Source organism: Chiloscyllium punctatum, chromosome 11 (genome assembly GCF_047496795.1).
Source record: "Chiloscyllium punctatum isolate Juve2018m chromosome 11, sChiPun1.3, whole genome shotgun sequence".
In the NCBI taxonomy this organism is placed as follows: domain Eukaryota; kingdom Metazoa; phylum Chordata; class Chondrichthyes; order Orectolobiformes; family Hemiscylliidae; genus Chiloscyllium; species Chiloscyllium punctatum.
In genome coordinates, this window is record NC_092749.1 from 4419815 (window position 1) to 4441206 (window position 21392).

Consider the following 21392-nt stretch of genomic DNA (forward strand, 5'->3'; position numbering starts at 1 on the left):
CACTGTCATCTACTGATGGCTAAACAAGTAATAAATAGCAATGAAACTCTTTGAAGTTGCAGTACAGGGGACAGGGATGTGGTGGCAATCTCACTGATCTGTAATTCAGAGGTCCTGGACAATTTTTGGAGGATAGAGGTTTAAATCCCATCTCGACACCTTTATTTAAACGAGATTAATAAATCTGGAATGTAAAGCTAGACTCAGCGGTGGTGACCATAAAGCCCATTGGTGATTGTTGTAAGAACCCATAAAGTTCACTAATTGCAGCTGTCCTTAGTCAGTCTAGCCCACAGGTAACTCCAAACCCAGAGCACATATGGTTGACACTCGCTTCAAGGGAAATTACAGATGGGTAACTAATGCTGCTCTTGCCAGTGACATCCACATTCCTTGAAAAACATGCCAGCAATGAAGGTCGAAATAGAATTTAATTTTCTAAATGCTTGCAGTGCCTGCTTATTAACTGTACTTCATGTACAGGGTCCATAAAACCCCTCTCAACATCAACATTAAATATTTTGCAACGTCAAATATAGTTTTTATTCTTCTTAGTAAAATAAAGTCTCAGATTCCCCCACATTATACTCCATCGGCCACTGTCTTTCCTCCTCATTTCTCCACATCACTTTCCCACATAGCTCTGGGAGGAGTTAGCTTAGTTGGCTGGTTTGCAATGCAGAGTAATGCCAACAGTATGGTTTCAATTCCCGCACCAGTCAAGGTTACCATGAAGGACTGTCCTTCTCAAACTCTCCCTTCAACTGAAGCGTGGTGGCCCTCAGGTTAAACCCCAACCAGTTGCCTGTCTGTCTGTCTGTCTCTCTGTCTCTAATGAAAGCAGCTGCCCTGCTCTGGTAAGACTATGGTAACTTTAACTTTACCTTACCCACCGAGCTTTCTATTGTTGGAAAACATCCCCTCATTTAAATCATAAATTACAAATAGCCCACTATTAAAATGTGCCAAGTTGAAAATGACAACTTTCTTTAAGCCTTTAACCAATTCCTCAGTCATGCACATCACCAACTACCCGAGCCCTTAGATTCTGCAATGTTTTGCTTGACCGTTAATTAAATGCCTCCTGAAAATCCAAATATATTAAATCCAGTGGGTTCCCCTTAGTCTTACACAGTCAATTTTAACATTAAAAAAATCTGTGGGTCAAACCTAACTCTCTTTTAAAAAAAATCATGTCACATTAAGGGTATTTTTTGTTTAAATAGCTTATTACTATTTGCTGAACTTACCATCACCATCCTGTTCCCCTGTAGCTCGATACCTGTGCATTCGCAGCACGTGCTCGGAAACTGCTCGGTCCTGTTCTGGATCCATTTGATCCAGCATAATGAAAAGCAGGTCAAAACGAGACAGCAGGGAATCCTGGAGGCCAATGTTCTCCATCGGAGTTTTGTACTGGTTGTACTAGCAGGGAAAGGGGAGGAAAAGAAACAGACAGCAAATCAGCCAAGAGAAACAAACAAGAATGTGTGTCTGTGATATCCACCACAAGACAGAGACTTGGCGGAACAGGACTAGCTCCATTCCAGAAGAGACTCAGCAAAAGTATGGCTCTCTGTATTGACTTCTTATTAGAGCTGAAAGTACAGAAGGGATTACTGCCCCAAGCAACCACTGTCTGCCCTTTACAGTGGAATTAATGAATGGCAGCAATCCAGTTTGAGTTGGCTGGCTCTGGAACTGATTTATAATTTGAAGATTTTAGCACTGCCATATCAAAACACAACAACAAAGATAGTTTAGAAACTGCAAACATTTCACTCAGCATAACTCTGAGGAGTTCAAAAAAGAACATTCCGTTCTGGTGAAAGGTCATCAACCCGAAACATTATCTCAGATTCTCCCTCCACATAATCTGCCAGACTCGCTGAATACTTCCTTTATTCACACCCAGGATGTGGGAGTCAATGGCTGGACCAGCATTATTTTACCACCCCTAGTTGCCCAGTGAGCAGTTAGTAGTCCACATGTAGGCGAGACATCAGATTTCCGTCCTTACAGGGAATTATTAAACCAGATGGTTTTTACAGTGATCGATAATGGTGATGTGATTGCCATTAGGCTGGTTTTCATTCATTTCCAGCTTTAAAATTTACCAGCTGCCATGGTAAGACGTGAACCCATGCCCTTGGAGCATGAGCCAGGATTCTGGAGTACTACCAGCCCAGTAACATCCCCACTTTTCTCCTGCCTCCACTCAGTAGTTTCTGGCTTTATTATAGATCTCCAGCATCCACATTATGTTAGACTCATATGTTACAGATGGGGCTCTTTGGGAATAGAGTTAAAGCACTGTCTCAGAGGTCTGATCCATTGGGAGCACAGCACTCCTGCAACCCTAATTTCCAATGCATGCCTTCAGAGGTCCAATGTGTAGAAGGGATTTCCAGATGCAGAGATCCACACAGAAATGAGCCAATCGGGGGAGTGGAACCTCTCAGCAGCTCTGGGGCCACACAGCTCAAAGGAAATGTTGGTAAAGCAGAGTACAGAAACATGAGTTAGAACATAAATCAGAGACAGATTAGATTGGCACAGTGACCGACAGAACCTGATGTTTAGACAACACTCCAGATGAACCCAATCCTAATTGGTAGGGATCCTCTTGCATTCTCATTCTTACCTTTCCATAAACAGGATTAGCTGCAGCCAGCACACTGCACCTGGCATTCAGCCTGGCATGAATGCCTGCTTTCGCAATGGTCACACGGCCCTGCTCCATCACTTCATGGATGGCCGTACGGTCCAAATCAGACATCTTGTCAAACTCATCTATACAGACCACCCCTCGGTCTGCCAAAACCATCGCTCCAGCCTCCAGCCGCCGCTCTCCTGACGGAGAAAAAGGACAAATTAGAAACCTGCCTTTAAACTGCACTTTTGCATCAGTGAGACACAACATTACAGGACCCTGTTGCTCCATAACTCTCATTGTTGAGCAGACAGACAACAATTACCAGCAGTCACCAGTGAAAACCTTCACACCTCGGCAGTAATGCACCTTGATGGGATCATATTGGGAGAAGACTTCAGCTTCGGCAGTACAACTGATTAATCCTGTGCATGCAGTGGTTTCCTTATTTTTGCGAAATATTCTGTGGAGTTCTTATCGAATCAGAAGCCAGTTAAGACTGATCCACCAATTCCCCACAGAGCACTGTTTCAGTACTGGACGGAAGCACCCATCACCACAGACAACTGTGTGAGTCAAGGGAAAGACACACAGCCGACCACTTTTTCTCTATGGCACGTGACTTCTCCAATTCCGACGTCACAGAAATCCAAATGGAAAGCAACTGCATCCAGAACCACTCTTAGACAAGATGAAAACAACATGCACTGCTAGTCTACATTGGGACATAGACTTGTCCCAGAGGTGTACAGGTTAAATCAACACAGAAGGACTCTTGTGATGCAGTGGCACTGTTCCTTTCTCTGGACCACAAGGCCAGAGTTCAAGCCACACTTGCCAGAGATTTGAGGTAACATCTCTAAAGAGGGGCAAATTTTTCTCCTTGAGGGTGGTTTGTGTGGGGAATGAACTTCCTGAGCAAGTGGTGGTTGAACAACATTTTAAAAGACATTTGGATTGATACATGAATAGGAAAGATTTGGAGGGATGTGGGCCACTAGCAGGCAGAACCAGCTAGTTTAGTTTGGGATTCTGTTTGGCTTGGACTGGTTGGACCAAAAGGTCTGTTTTCTCGCTGTATGAGTCTTGACTCTATAACAGACTGACGAGAAAATAACTTTAAAAAGCAACATGTTTGGAATAGTGAACACATGATGCTGAGATATATTAGCCCACTACCCCTCTGTGTGGCAGCAACAAGTACTGTAAGCAGTATTATGGAGCATGCCTATGAATATCTAAAGCCCGAGCTCAATACTCTCACTATTTACCAGACATCAGACCAAAACCAGACTCCAATCTTAAATATGATGTCCTGTGGGAGAAATGTAAAATCTTTACAAATACAGACAGTCCCCAAGTTGCAAATGGGTCCTGTTCTAGAGTCCATTCACAAGTTGATTTGTGCACAAATCAGAGCACATGCAGGATAATGTAAAGCTGCTGTTCATAAATTCTGGATTTTTAAAAGAATAAATTGAAAGCGCATATGGGACTGCATTTGTAAACGCAAGCATTTGTAAATTAGGGCCCCTGCATTGAGAATTGGTCTTGAAAAACATAAACAGATTTCTTTGTCAAAAGGAAGCCGTGGCGCCATTACAACAACACCTCATGACATTTCACACTTGTCCTAATCCAGGATCATATGAGCAAGTGATCAGTAGGTCACTCAGTCCTTCAAGCTGTTCCACCATTCAATAAGGTCGCGGCTGATGTGCCTTTGACCTCTACATTCCTGTATATCCTTGATAACCTTTGACACCTGAGTAATCAAGAATCTACCTCCCTCGTCCATAGAAATATTTAAAGATCCTGCACCCAAGGTCTTTTGAGAAAGGGAATTTCAAAGACACTTAACTGTGAGAAAAAAAACATTTCCTCATCTCAACCATGCTCCCTCCAGGTGACTGGCTTCAGCCCACTTTATAAATGGGTTAATTCAACAATCCCTCCCTCACGATTGCCTCCAAGGTCAGCACCACAGGATGATCAGCAACTCTTACCAGTTTCTTGGTCAGTGGTGACTGCGGCAGTCAAACCCACACCAGTGGAGCCTCGGCCAGTGGTTGGGATAGCACGTGGAGCACTGAAGAGTACATAACGCAGGAGCTGGGATTTAGCCACTGATGGATCGCCTGATGATTTGGGGAAAAAAAAAACAGCATAGTAAACTGGGCTGCTTCTTTCACTCAATTACAGAAAGCACACACTGAAGGCAAAGCCAGACTCTTGCTGGCCTCGGGAAGGTGGTGATGAGCTGCCTTACTGAACTGCTGCTGTCATTCCTGTAGTTAGACGCACAATGCCCTTAGGGTTTTGACCCAGCGGCATTGAAGGAACCGCAATATATTTCCAAGTCAGGATGATGAATAGCTTGGAGAGGAACTTGCAGGGGTGATGTTCCCACACATCTGTTGCCCATGTCCTTCGATGGACTTGGAAGGTGCTGCCTGAGGAACCTTTGTGAATTGTCACAGTGCATCCTATAGATAGTGCACACTGCTGTTAAGGGAAGTAAATGTCAAAGATGTTGAATGAGGTATCAAGCAAGCAGGCCACTTTATCCTAGATGCTTTTTGATAATCAATAGTGCCATGATTGCCATTAACCCAGCTCTTTATTCAAGATTCTGATGGAATTAAACGCTCAACATGCGCCATGGCAGGATTTGAACTGATGTCTTTAGAGAATTAGCCTCAGTTTCTGGATTACTAACCCAGCCACATTTCTACTGCCTCCCCATGACATTCATGCCCTGGAAATGAGGTGACTGACCTACAACAACCACAACCCTCATCCTTTGTGTCAGGTACAACTCCAGCCAGCAGTTTTCCTCATCATTCTCACTGATTCTAATTGTTCCAAAATAGCCTTGACACCATAATCAATTGCTACCTTGATGCGAAGGGCAGCCATCTCCCCTCACCTTGGGAGTTCAGCTCTCTTGTTCATATTTGGACAAAGGCTGTGACATTACCACTACAGCACTGCCTCCTCCAGTATGGTGTTGGAGTTGCAGTCATTGAGGAACGTGGACAGAGTGTTCCATCAAACTGTTGACCTGTACTGTCCAGGAGGATATTCAGATTTAGCCACGAAGGTTTTCATCAGGAACCCATCCACAGCATACACACTGAACAGTAGAACTTTACCCAGCGCTCAGCAACACATTCTGTTTCCCATTACCTATTAACAGGACATTGATGTCACCACGAATCCTGCTCCCATTCTCGAGGACTTTCTCTGATCCACCCAGCAACAAGCAGAGAATCGCCTTCTTGATGTACTCGTGCCCATGAATACTGGGGGCCAGGGACCTAGCGAGCTGCTCAAAGATGTCCTAGCAACAGAGCATAGGAGTGCAATGTGAATCAACACAATCATTGCCAGTGGGAGTAAATGATTAAGGAAATGCTGTAAACCAATGGAATATAACTAAACCAATGTCACCCATCAAAATACTCAACTAGTTTGACTCAAGGAAAGAAAAGGGCATACTTGATATTTCCTTCGAAATGTTTCAACAGAAGTTGAGATTTGCCTCTCTAAAGCAAAATTTTCAACCATAAAGGATGACAAGCTCAATATTCAAAAAGCATTAACTTTATTGAAGGTTCACTTTATTAGACAGAATGTCTATTTTATGGTGCTACTTAATACAGGTAAAGTGATAAATTCACCAACTCCTACCTTGGACCGAGATTTACTAAATTTCTTGATTTTGGCCACATCATCGGCTGAAAACATTGGCGAAACCTCCTTGCTCATCATCTTAACATTACACGCGATCAGGATTGTCCTACAGAAAACAGCTTCGTTACATAGTTTCCAGCTCTTTGAAAAAAGTGCATTCAGGGTTAATTGCTGTCCTCCTTCTTTCCCATCATTCACAGCACTATATGCGACTTGGTCAGACAATCCCATGAGGTGGAAGTCATCACATTTCTTTATCCCTGTGGCTCCCCAATCATTGAACCATTTAGGAGCTGAAACAATTGAATAATCTCCCTGTTATCACACAGAGGCGATGGTGATTGACACATTAGAAACTCTGAATTAGGTTGATAGTCTGAAATTCCACAATCTCTGATGTTAAAGTTAACTCTAGGACACAGAAAAGGATGTAGAGCAGAGAGCTAAGTAATTAGAAAAAGGAGCAAAGTGATGAGCAAAAACATTTTCTGAGTAGCTGGAAATCACAGCACGAGTGAGGTGGAGTCACGTGCAATCAGAGCATTCAAGAGGGAATGAGCGTTTTAAAAAGAAATGATGTACTGGGTTTTGGGGAAATGGTGAAAGAATATCAAAAGATGATGATGCTCATTTGGACAGTCAGCTAAGACACATAACACATATAAGGAGGATATGGAAGCTTTGGAAAGGGTTCAGAGGTGGTTTACTAGGGTGTTGCCTGGTATGGAAGGAAGGTCTTACGAGGAAAGGCTGTGGTAACTGAGGCTGTTATCGTTGGAGAGAAGAAGGTTGAGAGGTGACTTAATTGAGACGTACAAGACAATCAGAGGGTTAGATAGTGTGGACATTTAGAGAATTTTTCCTGAGATGGTGATGGCTAACATGAGGGGACATAGCTTTGAATTGAAGAGAGACAGATTTAGTATAGATATCAGAGGTAGTTTCTTTATTCAGAGAGTAGTAGGGGTGTGGCACGGCCTGCCTGCAACAGTAGTAGACTCGCTGAAGTTAAGGGCATTTAAATGGATATTGGGAATGGAATAATAATGGAACCATGTAGGTTAGATGGGCATCAGAATAATTTCACAGGTCGGCACAACATCGAGGGCTGAAGGGCCTGCCATGTGCTGTAATATTCTATGCTCTAAATAATTGAAAATCAGGAGGTGAAAGGGAAGGAAGAACGTAAAATAATTAATCACCAGGGTAAGGATATTGAAAGAATGTCAGAACTAAAATCTGTCAAGTCCCTAGATCCTAACAGACCTCTTCACAGTCCCTTAAAAAAAAAGGAAGTTGTTGAAATAGTAGATGCTTCAATTTTCCAAAATTCTCTAGATTTTGGAAGGGTCCTATCAGATGGGAAAATTAAATTTTGAATCTTCTATTCTAGAGGAGATAGAAAACAGGAAACTCCAGGTCGGTATGCTTAACATTGACCATAGAGCAAGAATCTATAGTTAACAAAGTTGCAGCAGGGAAACTGGCTTTGTAAAAGGGAAATCATGTTTTGACTGATTTATTACAGCTCTTGTTTATTACAGGAAGTAATAAACAATGCAGAGAAAAGGGAAACCTGTGTACGTGCTATACTTATGATGTCCAGTCAGTATCTGACAAAGTGCCCCAATGATTACTCAAGGTACAGGTGACAAATCAGCATGAACAGAGGATTATTTGGATAACAAACAGAAACAAAAGAAGCAGAAATGAGCAATTCTCAAGTTGCAATGCCAAAAATAATGGATTGTTCAAATACTTACAATTTTCTCAATAAAGGAACTACAGTTGCTAAATCTGCCGGTGACACAAAGGTAGAGGGGATAGGAAGTTGTAGACAGGACATAAGCTGACTATATCATTTGCAGACTCCTTAAGTGAATGGCCAAAAGAATTGGTGTAGCATAGATAAATGTGGACTGATCCACTTTGACAGGAAGGCACTATAGAACTCTGAGGTACAGGAGAGTCGGAGTGTTCTTGTAAACGAACCCTTACGTTAGTCTCCAGGTACAGCAGGTGATTAGAAAGACAAATGGAATGCTGTTCCTTTCAAGCGAATGAGAATAATTATGTTGAAAGGATTTACAGTAGCCTTACTGCTCATTGGGGAGACCATATCTGGAGTTCTGTATAGTGTTGGTCTACTAAACTAATGGATGTAAATGCATTAGAAGCATCTCAAAGAAGGTTCATAAAACTGATACCTGAGATGGAGAAGACATCTTAAAATGAAGATGATATCTTGAGAAGAAAGGTTGGGACTATATCCATTGAAGTTAAAGAATAATCTTATTGAACATTCCAAGGGGACTTGACAGGCAGATGCTGAAGAGATGCTTATGAAAGAGACTAGAACAGACGACTTAAAAATAAGGCTTGTCCAATTAACACAGAGGTAAGACAGATAATTGAACTAACAAGGTTATCAAGAATGATCAGAAATGTGGAGTTCATGCCACCATCAGATCAATCGCGATCCTACTGACTGGCACCAGAGGGGCCTGCTCCAAACGTGTGTGTTTGTATGGTCTGTGCTCCCACTGTCAGTGATTAATGCTATGTGCACATTGCCTCACCAAATGTACCTGAAGGTTCCTGAGGTGTAGCTGTTCTTTTTTCCAGGCAGACAGCGGTAGGTGCCTATGACCTGAACTCGGTCCCCTGGCTTCACCACATCCACCAGGTCATTGTCCAGAATAACATCAACTGAGCGGGGCAGCTGGCCAGCAGGAGCCTTCTCTGGCATCTCCTGAATGGTTATCGTTTGATGGTCTTTGTAAGCGGACAGTCCAAATTCTGTTTCCAAGGGATTGTTCTCTTCATCCTATAGGACATGAATACACTGAGGCTTACACAACGCTCAAGCAGAAATGGTTAGTTAGCTTCCTGCTCAGATTCTTTCAAAACAAATACCACTAACTTTAGGCAGCATTTCAAGACTTCACCGCAGCCCAAAGCGATCACCAACGCTCTCCACTGAACCAGGGTTGATCCCCTGGCTTAAGGTTAATTGTAGAGCTGGGGATATGCCAGGCCATGAGGCTGCAGATTGGGTTGGAGTAGAATTGGCTGCTGCTGACGGCTCTCAGTGCCTCAGATCAAAATACTCAAAATCTGTCCCATGTAACACAATGGCATTCCCACATGACATGATGGAGAATTCTCAATGTGAAGGTGGTTTCAATCGTACTGATAGTCACAGGCAAATGCCTCTGTGATTGGTGAAGCCAATTGAGGGCAATATGATGTCTTAGTGGTTAGCACTGCTGTCTCACAGCGCCAGCGACCTAGGTTCAATCCCACTATGGGCGACTGTTTCTGGGAAGTTTGAATGCTCTCCCTACGCCTGCATGGGTTTCCTCCAGGTGCTCTGGTTTCTTCTCTCAGTCCAAGGATTTGCAGTTTAGATGGATTAGCCATGGTGAATGCAGGGTTACAGGGATAGGGTAGGAGGGTGGGATGCCCTCTGGAGTGTTATGAGGACTTGATAGGTTAAATGACCTGCTTCCGTGTTATAGAGTTTCTGTGATTCTAAGGTCACGTAATTTTTTTCTTATCACCTTCCACCTACTCAGCTCAGCAGCTAGGCCTTTCATGACTCAGACAGAATGGGTCAGTGGTGCTGCTGTCAAGCCATTCTTGCTGATGGACCCTTACGTCACCAAATGAAGTACATTCTTGTGTTTTTGCCACCCTCAGGTACACCATTCAAGTTGTGGCGAACATACTGGGAGGACAACTGCATCTGATCTGCATGTCACATTACAGGTGACCACCATTGCATTTTACACACACACACACACTTAAGACACTCTGCACTCACTACACACACACAAACACAAACACACCCTACCCCAGACAGACACACACACACAGACAGACAAAGACCCACATGCACACATATATTTTGTGGGGTGAATTTGTACTTGCAGAGTTACAATGCACTTTGCTCAAAAACTGCATACATTCATGTAGAACTCTGAGCTCAAAAACTGCATGAATTTAAGTAAAACTGTTATCTCACTTTTTAGATTAGAATCAATTTAAACATCAGGTCATAGACAGAGAACACAGGGGGTCAACATCTTCAACATATTGTCTAGCTATCACCATTGTTAACAGCTAACCTAAGAATGCAACTTTAAAAAAAGGGTTTTGTGATTTACACATGAAAGAAGTGAAACTATTACTGTATTCTAACAGATGAAAGGCTTAACAGACAATCAATGTTTCAATGTATAATTTCAATTACATCACACTGCAAATTTTTGCTATAAATTCTGTTACGATCGAGCCCTCCACAATCACCTGATGAAGGAGCGTCGCTCTGAAAGCTAGTGTGCTTCCAATTAAACCTGTTGGACTATAACCTGGTGTTGTGTGATTTTTAACTTTGTACACCCCAGTCCAACACCGGCATCTCCAAATCAGATCTCCTGACTGTGCACCAATTTAACATATATGGCCGCATCTGGGAAATTGGGACATAACGGCTTCAGGAGTAAGACCTTATCAGGCAGTTTCTCAATAAGCATGACATAGCTCTCCTAATTTTGTAAAAGGTGTTGGCAAGGAGACCTTTGTTCGGGTTACTACTGTCGATTCCAATGTCACAGTCATTGCAAGGGAGTTTGTCCAACTTCATTCCTTTGCAGAGGCTTTGACATAAGTAAAATGTTTTACTCTATTTCAGAGAACGGTTGGGAATTAACTATATAGCTGAGAATCTAGTGTGGGTGGCACGGTGGCACAGTGGTTAGCACTGCTGCCTCACAGCGCCTGAGACCCGGGTTCATTTCCCGCCTCAAGCGACTGACTGTGTGGAGTTTGCACGTTCTCCCCGTGTCTGCGTGGGTTTCCTCCGGGTGCTCCGGTTTCCTCCCACAGTCCAAAGATGTGCAGGCCAGGTGAATTGGCTGTGCTAAATTGCCCATAGTGTTAGGTAAGGGGTAGATGTAGATGTAGATGTAGGGTATGGGTGGGTTACGCTTCGGCGGGGCGGTGTGGACTTGTTGGGCCGAAGGGCCTGTTTCCACACTGTAAGTAATCTAATGTAAGTAATCTAGAGGCACATATAGGTCAGACCAGGTAAGGATGAGATATCTTTCTCTAAAATTACATTAGCCAAATTAGATGCACTATTTCAACATTCATCAATGGTTACATGGTTATCCTTAAGCTAGTTTTTAATTCTGATTATATTGATTTCAAACTTCAGCAGCTGCTATAGTGGGATTCATCCTCACAGTGTCAGAACATCATCCCAGGTCTCAGAATTATTAATCTAGTGGCATTATCACTATGCACCATCTCCACTCCCTTTATTATCTTGTAGCTTTGTGATTTGTGGGAAAGATTCATTTGTTGGTTTTGTTTTAAGAACTTTAAAAATATTCATGCCAACAGTATCATAAGTTGCTCTTCAGTCTAAATGACAGGTTCACTCTTGGCTACCCCACAGCCTGTAAGATTGTCCCACCCTCACTGCACAGCTCAGAACCTCCAGCCTGAGAGAACTGAAAGTGACTGATTTCCAGGGGTCCAAGAGTATATGTTATCAAACCCTGAAACTAGGCTAGCCCCTTCACACTGTGCTGCAGATACCTCACCTTTGTTGGGTAAATAGCGCTGGAGGGGAAGGCATCAAGCGATGTCATATCCGTGTACTTGCGTTCAATGGTTTTTTTTGTAGCTGGACAGTAATGGACACTACGGACCACTTTGGGACGCACTAGTGAACCTGCAATGAGAACCGACAGCATTAGTGATAAATTCCGTTTAAGGACAATGACTGTTCACCTCGATGTAGTGTGCAGGAGACAAGAGTTTACAATGTCACACGAGGGACAAAGGGCATCTACACTTACCACCCAGCTCATTATTCCTCATCCCAGCTAAAATATTCAAGTTATTTTAAAGCACATCTTATCCAGCCAAATAACACAAGCAAGATCTCAAACTGCATCCAACAATCAACAAGTATCTGGCAGCACTGATTGAAGTGAAAGGTTGATTGCAAACCCAAGGAAACTCCTTGTTCTTCAAATGGTGCATGGAGATCTTTCAAAACCACAGGAACCACTTGGAAAAGCAGTTTGTCTTTAATTTAACATTACTAGCAACGAATCATTCTCACAATGCAGCATTAAGCTATGAACTGATTACTACATGTTCATTTTCCTCACTCGATGTGAACCAAATGCCAACATTCACTAACAAAACAAAATACAAATGGAGAGCAGCACCCAGTCTCACCCAATGAGACACTCACATTTGATCACAATTCCCTCCACACACACAACATTGCTGAGAAACCGAGAGGTCAAGGTTCGTGGGCTGACGTGGTTAGATCCAAAGCTGCCTTCCAGTCCAACGTAAAAATCCTCAAACTGTTTGGCATAGGTGGCATCAATTGAGGCAACAAAGTCCTTCAGCGCTCGCTGGAAGGCCAAGAGTTCTTCAAAGGAATTGCTCAGCAGTCTGAGAGAAAATCAGACAAAGGTTAATTGCTCAGTGCATCAGCATCAGGTTTTCAAACGTTAAACCAAAGCCCTCAAACTTCAGTTTTGAGAGCAGTAAGGGTCAGGAACCAGAGATGACAGGATTTACTGGAAAAAGAACCAAAGCCATGAGGTTTGTTTTAACAAAAAGGTGAGCTTTGATCTGGAATGCACTAAAAGCTAGTGGCTACAAATTCAATGATAACTCTGAAAATAAATCAGTTCAATGATCTCTCGGCGGAGCAGGTAACGGCTGTCTGATGGTGTTTAGTTTAAGTCGTGGTATAGTCCAGTTATTTTTTTACACGGTTAAAATTTAAAGTTTTTTTTTAAACGCCTACCGGACCCGAAAGCTGGTGCCGCGCTAGCTTACCTGGGAAGGTTTTTTTTCTCTATAAAAGTACGCAGGCGAGAAAGGGCGGAGAAAGGTAGAGCGATAGTTATTGGGGACTCAATAGTGAGGGGCACAGATAGGCGGTTTTGTGGGGGCGACAGAGACTCACGTTTGGTATGTTGCCTCCCAGGTGCAAGAGTACGTGATGTCTCTGATCGTGTTTTCCGGGTCCTTAAGGGGGAGGGGGAGCAGCCCCAGGTCATGGTCCACGTTGGCACCAACGACATAGGTCGGAAGAGGGGTGAGGATGTTAGGCAGGCTTTCAGGGAGCTAGGTTGGAAGCTCAGAGCTAGAACGAACAGAGCTGTTGTCTCTGGTCTGTTACCCGTGCCACGTGATAGAGTCGAGGAATAGGGAGAGAGAAGAGTTAAATGCGTGGCTACAGGGATGGTGCAGGAGGGAGGGATTCTGGTTTCTGGACAACTGGGGTTCTTTCTGGGGAAGGTGGGACCTCTATAAACAGGATGGTCTCCACCTGAACCTGAGGGGCACCAACATCCTTGGGAGGAGGTTTGCTAGTGCTCTTTGGGAGGGTTTAAACTAGCTCTGCAGGTGCATGGGAACCTGGACTGTAGCTTTAGGGTACAGGACCTTGAGTGTAGGGAGGTTAGGAACAAGGCATCGAACTCGAAGGAGGGTGTCGGTAAACAGGAAGGTGGCTTGAAGTGTGTATACCTCAATGCCAGAAGTATAAGAAATAAGGTAGGTGAACTTGCAGCATGGGTTGGTACCTAGGACTTCAATGTTGTGGCCATTACAGAGACGTGGGTAGAACAGGGACAGGAATGGCTATTGCAGGTTCCAGGGTTTAAATGTTTTAGTAGAGTCAGAGGTGGGGCTAAAAGAGGGGGAGGTGTGGCATTGCTTGTCAAGGATAGTATTACAGCGGTGGAAAGGACGATGGAGGAAGACTTGCCATCTGAGGTAGTTTGGGCTGAGGTTAGAAATAGGAAAGGTGAAGTCACCATGTTAGGAGTTTTCTACAGGCCTCCTAATAGTCCGAGAGACGTAGAGGAAAGTATTGCAAGGATGATTCAGGAGAAGAGTGAAAGTAATAGGGTGGTTGTTATGGGGGACTTTAACTTCCCAGATATTGACTGGGAAAGCTACAGCTCAAGTTCGTTAGATGGGTCGGTGTTTGTCCAATGTGTGCAGGAGGGTTTCCTGACACAATATGTAGACAGGCCAACAAGAGGTGAGGCCATACTGGATTTGGTTCTAGGTAATGAACCAGGCCAGGTGTTAGACTTGAAGGTAGGTGAGCACTTCGGGGACAGTGACCACAACTCGGTGACTTTTACTCTAGTGGTGGAGAGGGATAAGTGTGCACTGCAGGGCAGTAGTTATAGCTGGGGGCAGGGGAATTATGATGCGGTGAGGCATGACTTAGGATGTGTGGATTGGAAAAATAGGCTTCGAGGGAAGGACACAAATGATATGTGGAGCTTGTTCAAGGAGCAGCTATTGGGTGTCCTTGATAAGTATGTACCAGTCAGGCAGGGAGGAAAGGGTCTTGTGAGGGAGCCGTGGTTTAATAAGGAATTGGAATCCCTTGTGAAAGGGAAGAGGGCGGCCTATGTAAAGATGAGCCGTGAAGGTTCAGTTGGGGCGATTGAGAGTTATAAGGTAGCCAGGAAGGATCTGAAGCGAGAGCTAAGAGCAGCGAGAAGGGGACATGAAAAGTCCTTAGTTGGTAGGATTAGGGAAAACCCAAAGGCCTTCTATAGGTATGTCAGGAATAAAAGGATGACTAGGGTAGGTATCGGTCCAGTCAAGGATAGTAGTGGGAAGTTGTGCTTGGAGGCAGAGGAGATTGGAGAGACACTAAATCAATACTTTTCGTCAGTATTCACTCAGGAACAGGACGTTGTTGCTGATGTGAATATTGAGTCACAAGTGATTAGAATGGATGGCTTTGAGGTAGGTAGGGAAAAGGTCCGGGGAATACTGGAAAGGGTGAAAATAGATAAGTCCCCTGGGCCTGATGGCATTTATCCTAGGATCCTCTGGGAAGCTAGGGAGGAGATAGCGGAGCCATTGGCCTTGATTTTTATGTCGTCGTTGTCTACAGGAATAGTGCCAGAGGACTGGAGGATAGCGAATGTGGTCCCCTTGTTCAAGAAGGGGAGTAGGGACCGCCCTCGTAACTATAGGCCAGTGAGTCTCACTTCTGTTGTGGGCAAAGTCTTAGAGAGAATTGTAAGGGATAGGATTTATGAACATCTGGATAGGAATAATGTGATCAAGGATAGTCAGAATGGTGTTGTGAAGGGCAGGTTGTGCCTCACAAACCTTATTGAGTTCTTTGAGAAGGTGACTAAGGAAGTGGACGAGGGTAAAGCAGTAGATGTGGTGTATATGGATTTTAGCAAGGCGTTCGATAAGGTACCCCATGGTAGGCTACTGCAAAAATTACGGAGGTATGGCATTGAGGGTGCATTAGAGGTTTGGATTAGGAATTGGCTGGCTGGAAGGAGACAGAGGGTAGTAGTTGATGGTAAAGGTTCATCTTGGAGCGCAGTTACTAGCGGTGTTCCACAAGGATCTGTTTTGGGACCATTGCTGTTTGTCATTTTTATAAGTGACCTGGAGGAGGGGCTAGAAGGTTGGGTGAGCAAGTTTGCGGATGATACGAAAGTCGGGGGAGTGGTGGACAGCGAAGAAGGAAGTGGCAGGTTACAGCGGGATATAGATAAGTTGCAGAGCTGGGCAGAAAGGTGGCAAATGGAGTTCAATGTAGCTAAGTGTGAAGTCATTCACTTTGGTAGGAGTAACAAGAAGATGAATTACTGGGCTAATGGTAGACTACTTGGTAATGTGGATGAGCAGAGGGATCTTGGTGTCCCTGTACACAGATCGCTGAAAGTTGCCACCCAGGTAAATAGTGCAGTGAAGAAGGCATATGGCGTACTGGGCTTTATTGGTAGAGGAATTGAGTTCCGGAGTCCTGAGGTCATGTTGCAGTTGTATAAGACTCTGGTGCGGCCGCATCTGGAGTATTGTGTACAGTTTTGGTCGCCATACTATAGGAAGGATGTGGAGGCACTGGAACGGGTGCAGAGGAGGTTTACCAGGATGTTGCCTGGTATGGTAGGAAGATCGTATGAGGAGAGGCTGAGGCACTTGGGGCTGTTCTCATTGGAGAAAAGAAGGTTTAGGGGCGATTTGATAGAGGTGTACAAGATGATTAGGGGTTTAGATAGGGTTGACAGTGAGAACCTTTTTCCGCGTATGGAGTCAGCTGTTACTAGGGGACACAGCTTTAAATTAAGGGGAGGTTGGTATAGGACAGATGTTAGGGGTAGATTCTTTACTCAGCAGGTTGTGAGTTCATGGAATGCCCTGCCAGTATCAGTGATAGACTCTCCCTCTTTATGGTCATTCAAGCGGGCATTGGATAAGCATATGAAGATTATTGGGCTAGTGTAGGTTAGGTAGGCTTCGGTCGGCGCAACATCGAGGGCCGAAGGGCCTGTACTGCGCTGTATTTTTCTATGTTCTACGTTCAATGCTTGAAACTTTGCAGGCTAGCAGTGACGGAGCTAACTATTGGGGCTTAACTGGATAGACCCTTTCAACATTTCCTGAAGAAGGGCTTTTGCCCGAAACGTCGATTATTCTTCTCCTTGGATGCTGCCTGACCTGCTTTGCTTTTCCAGCAACACATTTTTAGACCCTTCAAACAGCCAGTATGAGCATGATGGGCTGAACTGACTCATGGGATGTTGTACATCTCTTGGAACAAGAAAATGGAACAGAATATCAATGCAGAAACGGATACTTCATGATTATTCCACCAGCTCCAGCACATTTAAAAATTGCTTTTCAAATAGATAAGAAATTTCCTTAGTTCGAGGATTGAGAATCTCTGGAATTTGTTTTCTTTTCTTACCTATCCGTAGGGCGTGGATAGGGCTGGCATTTTGATTAGATTCCCTACAGTGTGGAAACAGGCCCTTTGGCCCAACCAATCCGCACCGACCCTCGGAAGAGCAACCCACCCAGTCCCATTTCCCTCTGACTAATGCACCTCGCACCACGGGCAATTTAGCACGGCCAATTCACCTGACCTGCATATCTTTGGACTGTGGGGGGAAAACCCATGCAGAAACGGGGAGAGTGTGCAAACTCCACACAGACAGTCCCCCAAGGCTGGGACTGAACCTGGGTCCCTGGTGCTGTAAGGCAGCAGTGCTAACCACTGAGCCACCGTGCCACTTTGGTGCTTGGCCAGCATTTATCATCCATTTCTAATTGGCCTGGAAACAGTGTCAGAAGGCTGCCGAAAGGAGCAAAGGATGTTCATTGTGGACTGAGATCGATAATGGAATATAAAACTGATTGGAAAAAGTGACAGCTGACACTGAAGATCAATTATTATCTTACTGAACAGCTGAGCATGTTCAAGCAGAATGAAGCCTGACCCAGCTCCTAACTGGTAAGATTTTTAATTTAAGACAAGAACAGTATACAATAATGAGGAAGCAAAATAAATACAGGTAAGGGCACCTAGAAAGGTACTTACTCTGCTGCTCTTTTTTCATTCCTTCTACGTAGGTCATTGATGTTGACAATCAGTCGGTACAAGTTGTCATTGATCATGTCCCTCACCTTACTTTGGTAAATCCCCTGGTCTTGCTGTGGACATGAATACAAAAACTTCGTCTGAAATTCCTTCAGCTGCTTCTTTACCATTCAAAAACTTGCGAAAGCAACTAATTAAATCATCATCAGGGACATAACCATCTTTGGTGACAGGTGAAAAACATTATTGGAATCAGAGCAGTATCCATGGAGACAAAACAAACAAGAGTTTTGAGTCTTGACAACTCTTCATCAGGTGACTGCTTTCAAATTGGACTGACTTGGTTATGTCAGAGGCAGTTTCACCCATGAAAAGGAATGAAATAAAAACAAAACGCTGCATAAACGTGACATGTCTGTCAGCATCTTCAGAACCACTACTGCTTTTTAAAAATTCATTCATGGGACATGGGCATTATTGGCTGGGCCAGTATTTATTATCCGTCCTTGGTGACCCTTGAGAAGGTCATGGTGAGCTGCCTTCTTAAATCACTGCAGTTCAAGTGCTGTAGGTTCTTTTGAATAAGATCAAATCAGACCCAATGTGTTTAACTCATTCTCTATACGCTGACAACCGGTTGGACTGGGGTGTACAAAGTTAAAAATCAGACAACACCAGGTTATAGTCCAACAGGTTTAATTGGAAGGACACTAGCTTTCGGAGCACCGCTCCTTCATCAGGTGGTTGTGGAGGACACAATTGTAAGGCACAGAATTTATAGCAAATATTCTGTGTCTTACAACTGTGTCCTCCACAACCTGGTGAAGGAGTGGTGCTCCGAAAGATAATATCCTTACAATTAAACCTGTTGGACTATAACCTGGTGTTGTGTGATTTTTAACTCTATGGAGGCTGAAGGGTGACCTTATAGAGGTTTACAAAATTACAAGGGGCATGGGTAGGATATATAGACAAAGTCTTTTCCCTGGGGTCGGGGAGTCCAGAACTAGAGAGCATAGGTTTAGGGTGAGAGAGGAAAGATATAAAAGAGACCTACGAGGGCAACTTTTTCACGCAGAGGGTGGTACGTGTATGGAATAAGCTGCCACAGGATATGGTGGAGGCTGGTACAATTACAATATTTAAGAGGCATTTGGATGGGTATATGAATAGGAAGGGTTTGGAGGGATATTGGCCGGGTGCTGGCAGGTGGGACTAGATTGGGTTGGGATATCTGGTCAGCATAGATGGGTTGGACCGAAGGGTCTGTTTCCATGCTGTACATCTTTGACTCTGACTCTTTATGTGGATGCTGCCAGCCTGCTGACTTCTCCAGCATCCCTGGTTTATATTTCACATCTCTTTGTACTTTGGTTTCAGCATGATGAATGAGTAACTGTGAAGCTTTTGAGGAAGAGATAGATACTTGATAAGTAAGAGAGAAGAAATGCTTAAGGGAGTAACTAAAGAACCAGAGTAATTGGATCAGCTTTGATCTTGCTAAAAGGTAGAGCAGGACTGAGAGACAGAGTGGTCTCTCACTTCTTGTCTGTGCTCCATGTATAATAATTAATTTCAAACATTCAAAACATTCTTGAGACAAATTATGAACAATGAGGACATGAGTCAGGCAAATAAGATTGGATGTTGCTTGGCAACAGGGAGGAGGTACAGGGACAGAGATCAGAGGCCAGAAGACTGGAGGAAGAGCCCCTGGAAGTGAAATGTTAACTCTATTTTCTGCCCACAGACGCTACCAGATGTTTTGAGTTTCATTAGGAAATCCTGCAATGGTTTGTTTCAAATGTCCAGCATCTGCAGTTCTTTGTTTTACTTTAGGCCAGGGGACATTCACGTTTCAGGACAAGAGGGTACTTGAAGCACAAGACAAGTGAGCGGACGGTTGTGGGAGTAGATGGGCAAGGGATGGGGCCATGGTTTGGAGTGGGAGAATGAATGGGGTGGGCCATGGCTTGTTGTGGGGTGCTATAGGGAGGGGACGGTGTGGAGTCTGGGGGACTGTGGGGAGGGCACGGTGTGGAGTCTGGGGGACTGTGGGGAGGGCACGGTGTGGAGTCTGGGGGACTGTGGGGAGGGCACGGTGTGGAGTCTGGGGGACTGTGGGGAGGGCACGGTGTGGAGTCTGGGGGACTGTGGGGAGGGCACGGTGTGGAGTCTGGGGGACTGTGGGGAGGGCACGGTGTGGAGTCTGGGGGACTGTGGGGAGGGCACGGTGTGGAGTCTGGGGGACTGTGGGGAGGGCACGGTGTGGAGTCTGGGGGACTGTGGGGAGGGCACGGTGTGGAGTCTGGGGGACTGTGGGGAGGGCACGGTGTGGAGTCTGGGGGACTGTGGGGAGGGCACGGTGTGGAGTCTGGGGGACTGTGGGGAGGGCACGGTGTGGAGTCTGGGGGACTATGGGGAGGGCACAGTGTGGAGTCTGGGGGACTGTGGGGAGGGCACGGTGTGGAGTCTGGGGGACTGTGGGGAGGGGACGGTGTGGAGTCTGGGGGACTGTGGGGAGGGGACGGTGTGGAGTCTGGGGGACTGTGGGGAGGGGACTGTGTGGAGTCTGGGGGACGGTGTGGAGTCTGGGGGACTGTGGGGAGGGGACTGTGTGGAGTCTGGGGGACTGTGGGGAGGGCACGGTGTGGAGTCTGGGGGACTATGGGGAGGGGACTGTGTGGAGTCTGGGGGACTGTGGGGAGGGCACGGTGTGGAGTCTGGGGGACTATGGGGAGGGGACGGTGTGGAGTCTGGGGGGGGGGGGGGCTATGGGACAAGGGGAGTGGGGGGGGGGGGGGGGTTAGGGTGAAAGGGGCCAAGTGATCACCTCCCGGGGACAGAGCAGACCCAAGCCCCGGGGTTTTGGGGGGGTGGGGGGAACCCACGGCCGATCTCCCCCAGAACCCCGCCCCGCCAGCGCTGCCCCCTATCGCCCACCTCATCATCCAGGAAGTCCAGGTATTGTCTCTGAGCTTCCCTCAGGTTCGGATCCTCCGCCACCGCCGCCATTTCCACCGCTGCAGCTTTCCCGCCAAAGCCAGTCACGTGGGATTGACTTACGCGCGAAAAACCCGCGACCAATCAGAGAACTCGGCCTCCGTCACATAGACGCTTCCTGGCCCGCCCCCTGAACACTGACCCCGCCCACTGGTGCGTCTGTGACCGACACGCCCCTTTGACATTGCCCCCGCCCCCTGAACGCTTTCCCCGCCCCCTGGGCTCGGTTGGCGTTTCCTAGACGGACCCGCCCCCTCGTGACACTGTCCCCTCCCCTGGACCTTGCTGCCCCATCCCTGACCGACCCGCCCTCTGGATACTGTCCCCGCCCCCTGGATACAGTCCCTGCCCCCTGAACACTGTCCCCGCCCCCTGGATACAGTCCCTGCCCCCTGAACACTGTCCCCGCCCCTTGAACGCTGTCCCCGCCCCCTGGATACAGTCCCTGCCCCCTGAAAACTGTCCCCGCCCCTTGAACACCGTCCCCGCCCCCTGAAAACTGTCCCCGCCCCTTGAACACTATCCCCGCCCCCTGGTGTTTGCCCCGCCCCTGGCCACGTCTCCGCCCCTGACCGTGGTCCCCGCCCCCTGGAGTCCGGCCCTGTCTCCGGGAGACCG

General features: G+C 45.9%; 1 protein-coding gene across 2 annotated transcripts in view; it reads right to left on the reverse strand.

The window, feature by feature from the left end:
* LOC140482688 (zygotic DNA replication licensing factor mcm3-like) overlaps positions 1–20866 on the reverse strand; it is a 43985-nt gene extending 23119 nt beyond the window's left edge. For both annotated transcript variants that reach the window (XM_072580207.1, XM_072580206.1), the window contains exons 1-10: positions 20715–20866; positions 17772–17884; positions 12624–12832; positions 11962–12092; positions 8938–9176; positions 6347–6455; positions 5843–5996; positions 4660–4791; positions 2645–2853; positions 1251–1425 (exon numbers count right to left, since the gene is read on the reverse strand). In XM_072580207.1, coding sequence (XP_072436308.1) covers positions 1251–1425; positions 2645–2853; positions 4660–4791; positions 5843–5996; positions 6347–6455; positions 8938–9176; positions 11962–12092; positions 12624–12832; positions 17772–17884; positions 20715–20786 — 1543 coding nt within the window. In that variant the 5' untranslated portion in view covers positions 20787–20866. The remainder of the gene's footprint in view (positions 1–1250; positions 1426–2644; positions 2854–4659; positions 4792–5842; positions 5997–6346; positions 6456–8937; positions 9177–11961; positions 12093–12623; positions 12833–17771; positions 17885–20714) is intronic.
* Positions 20867–21392: the final 526 nt, after the last annotated feature.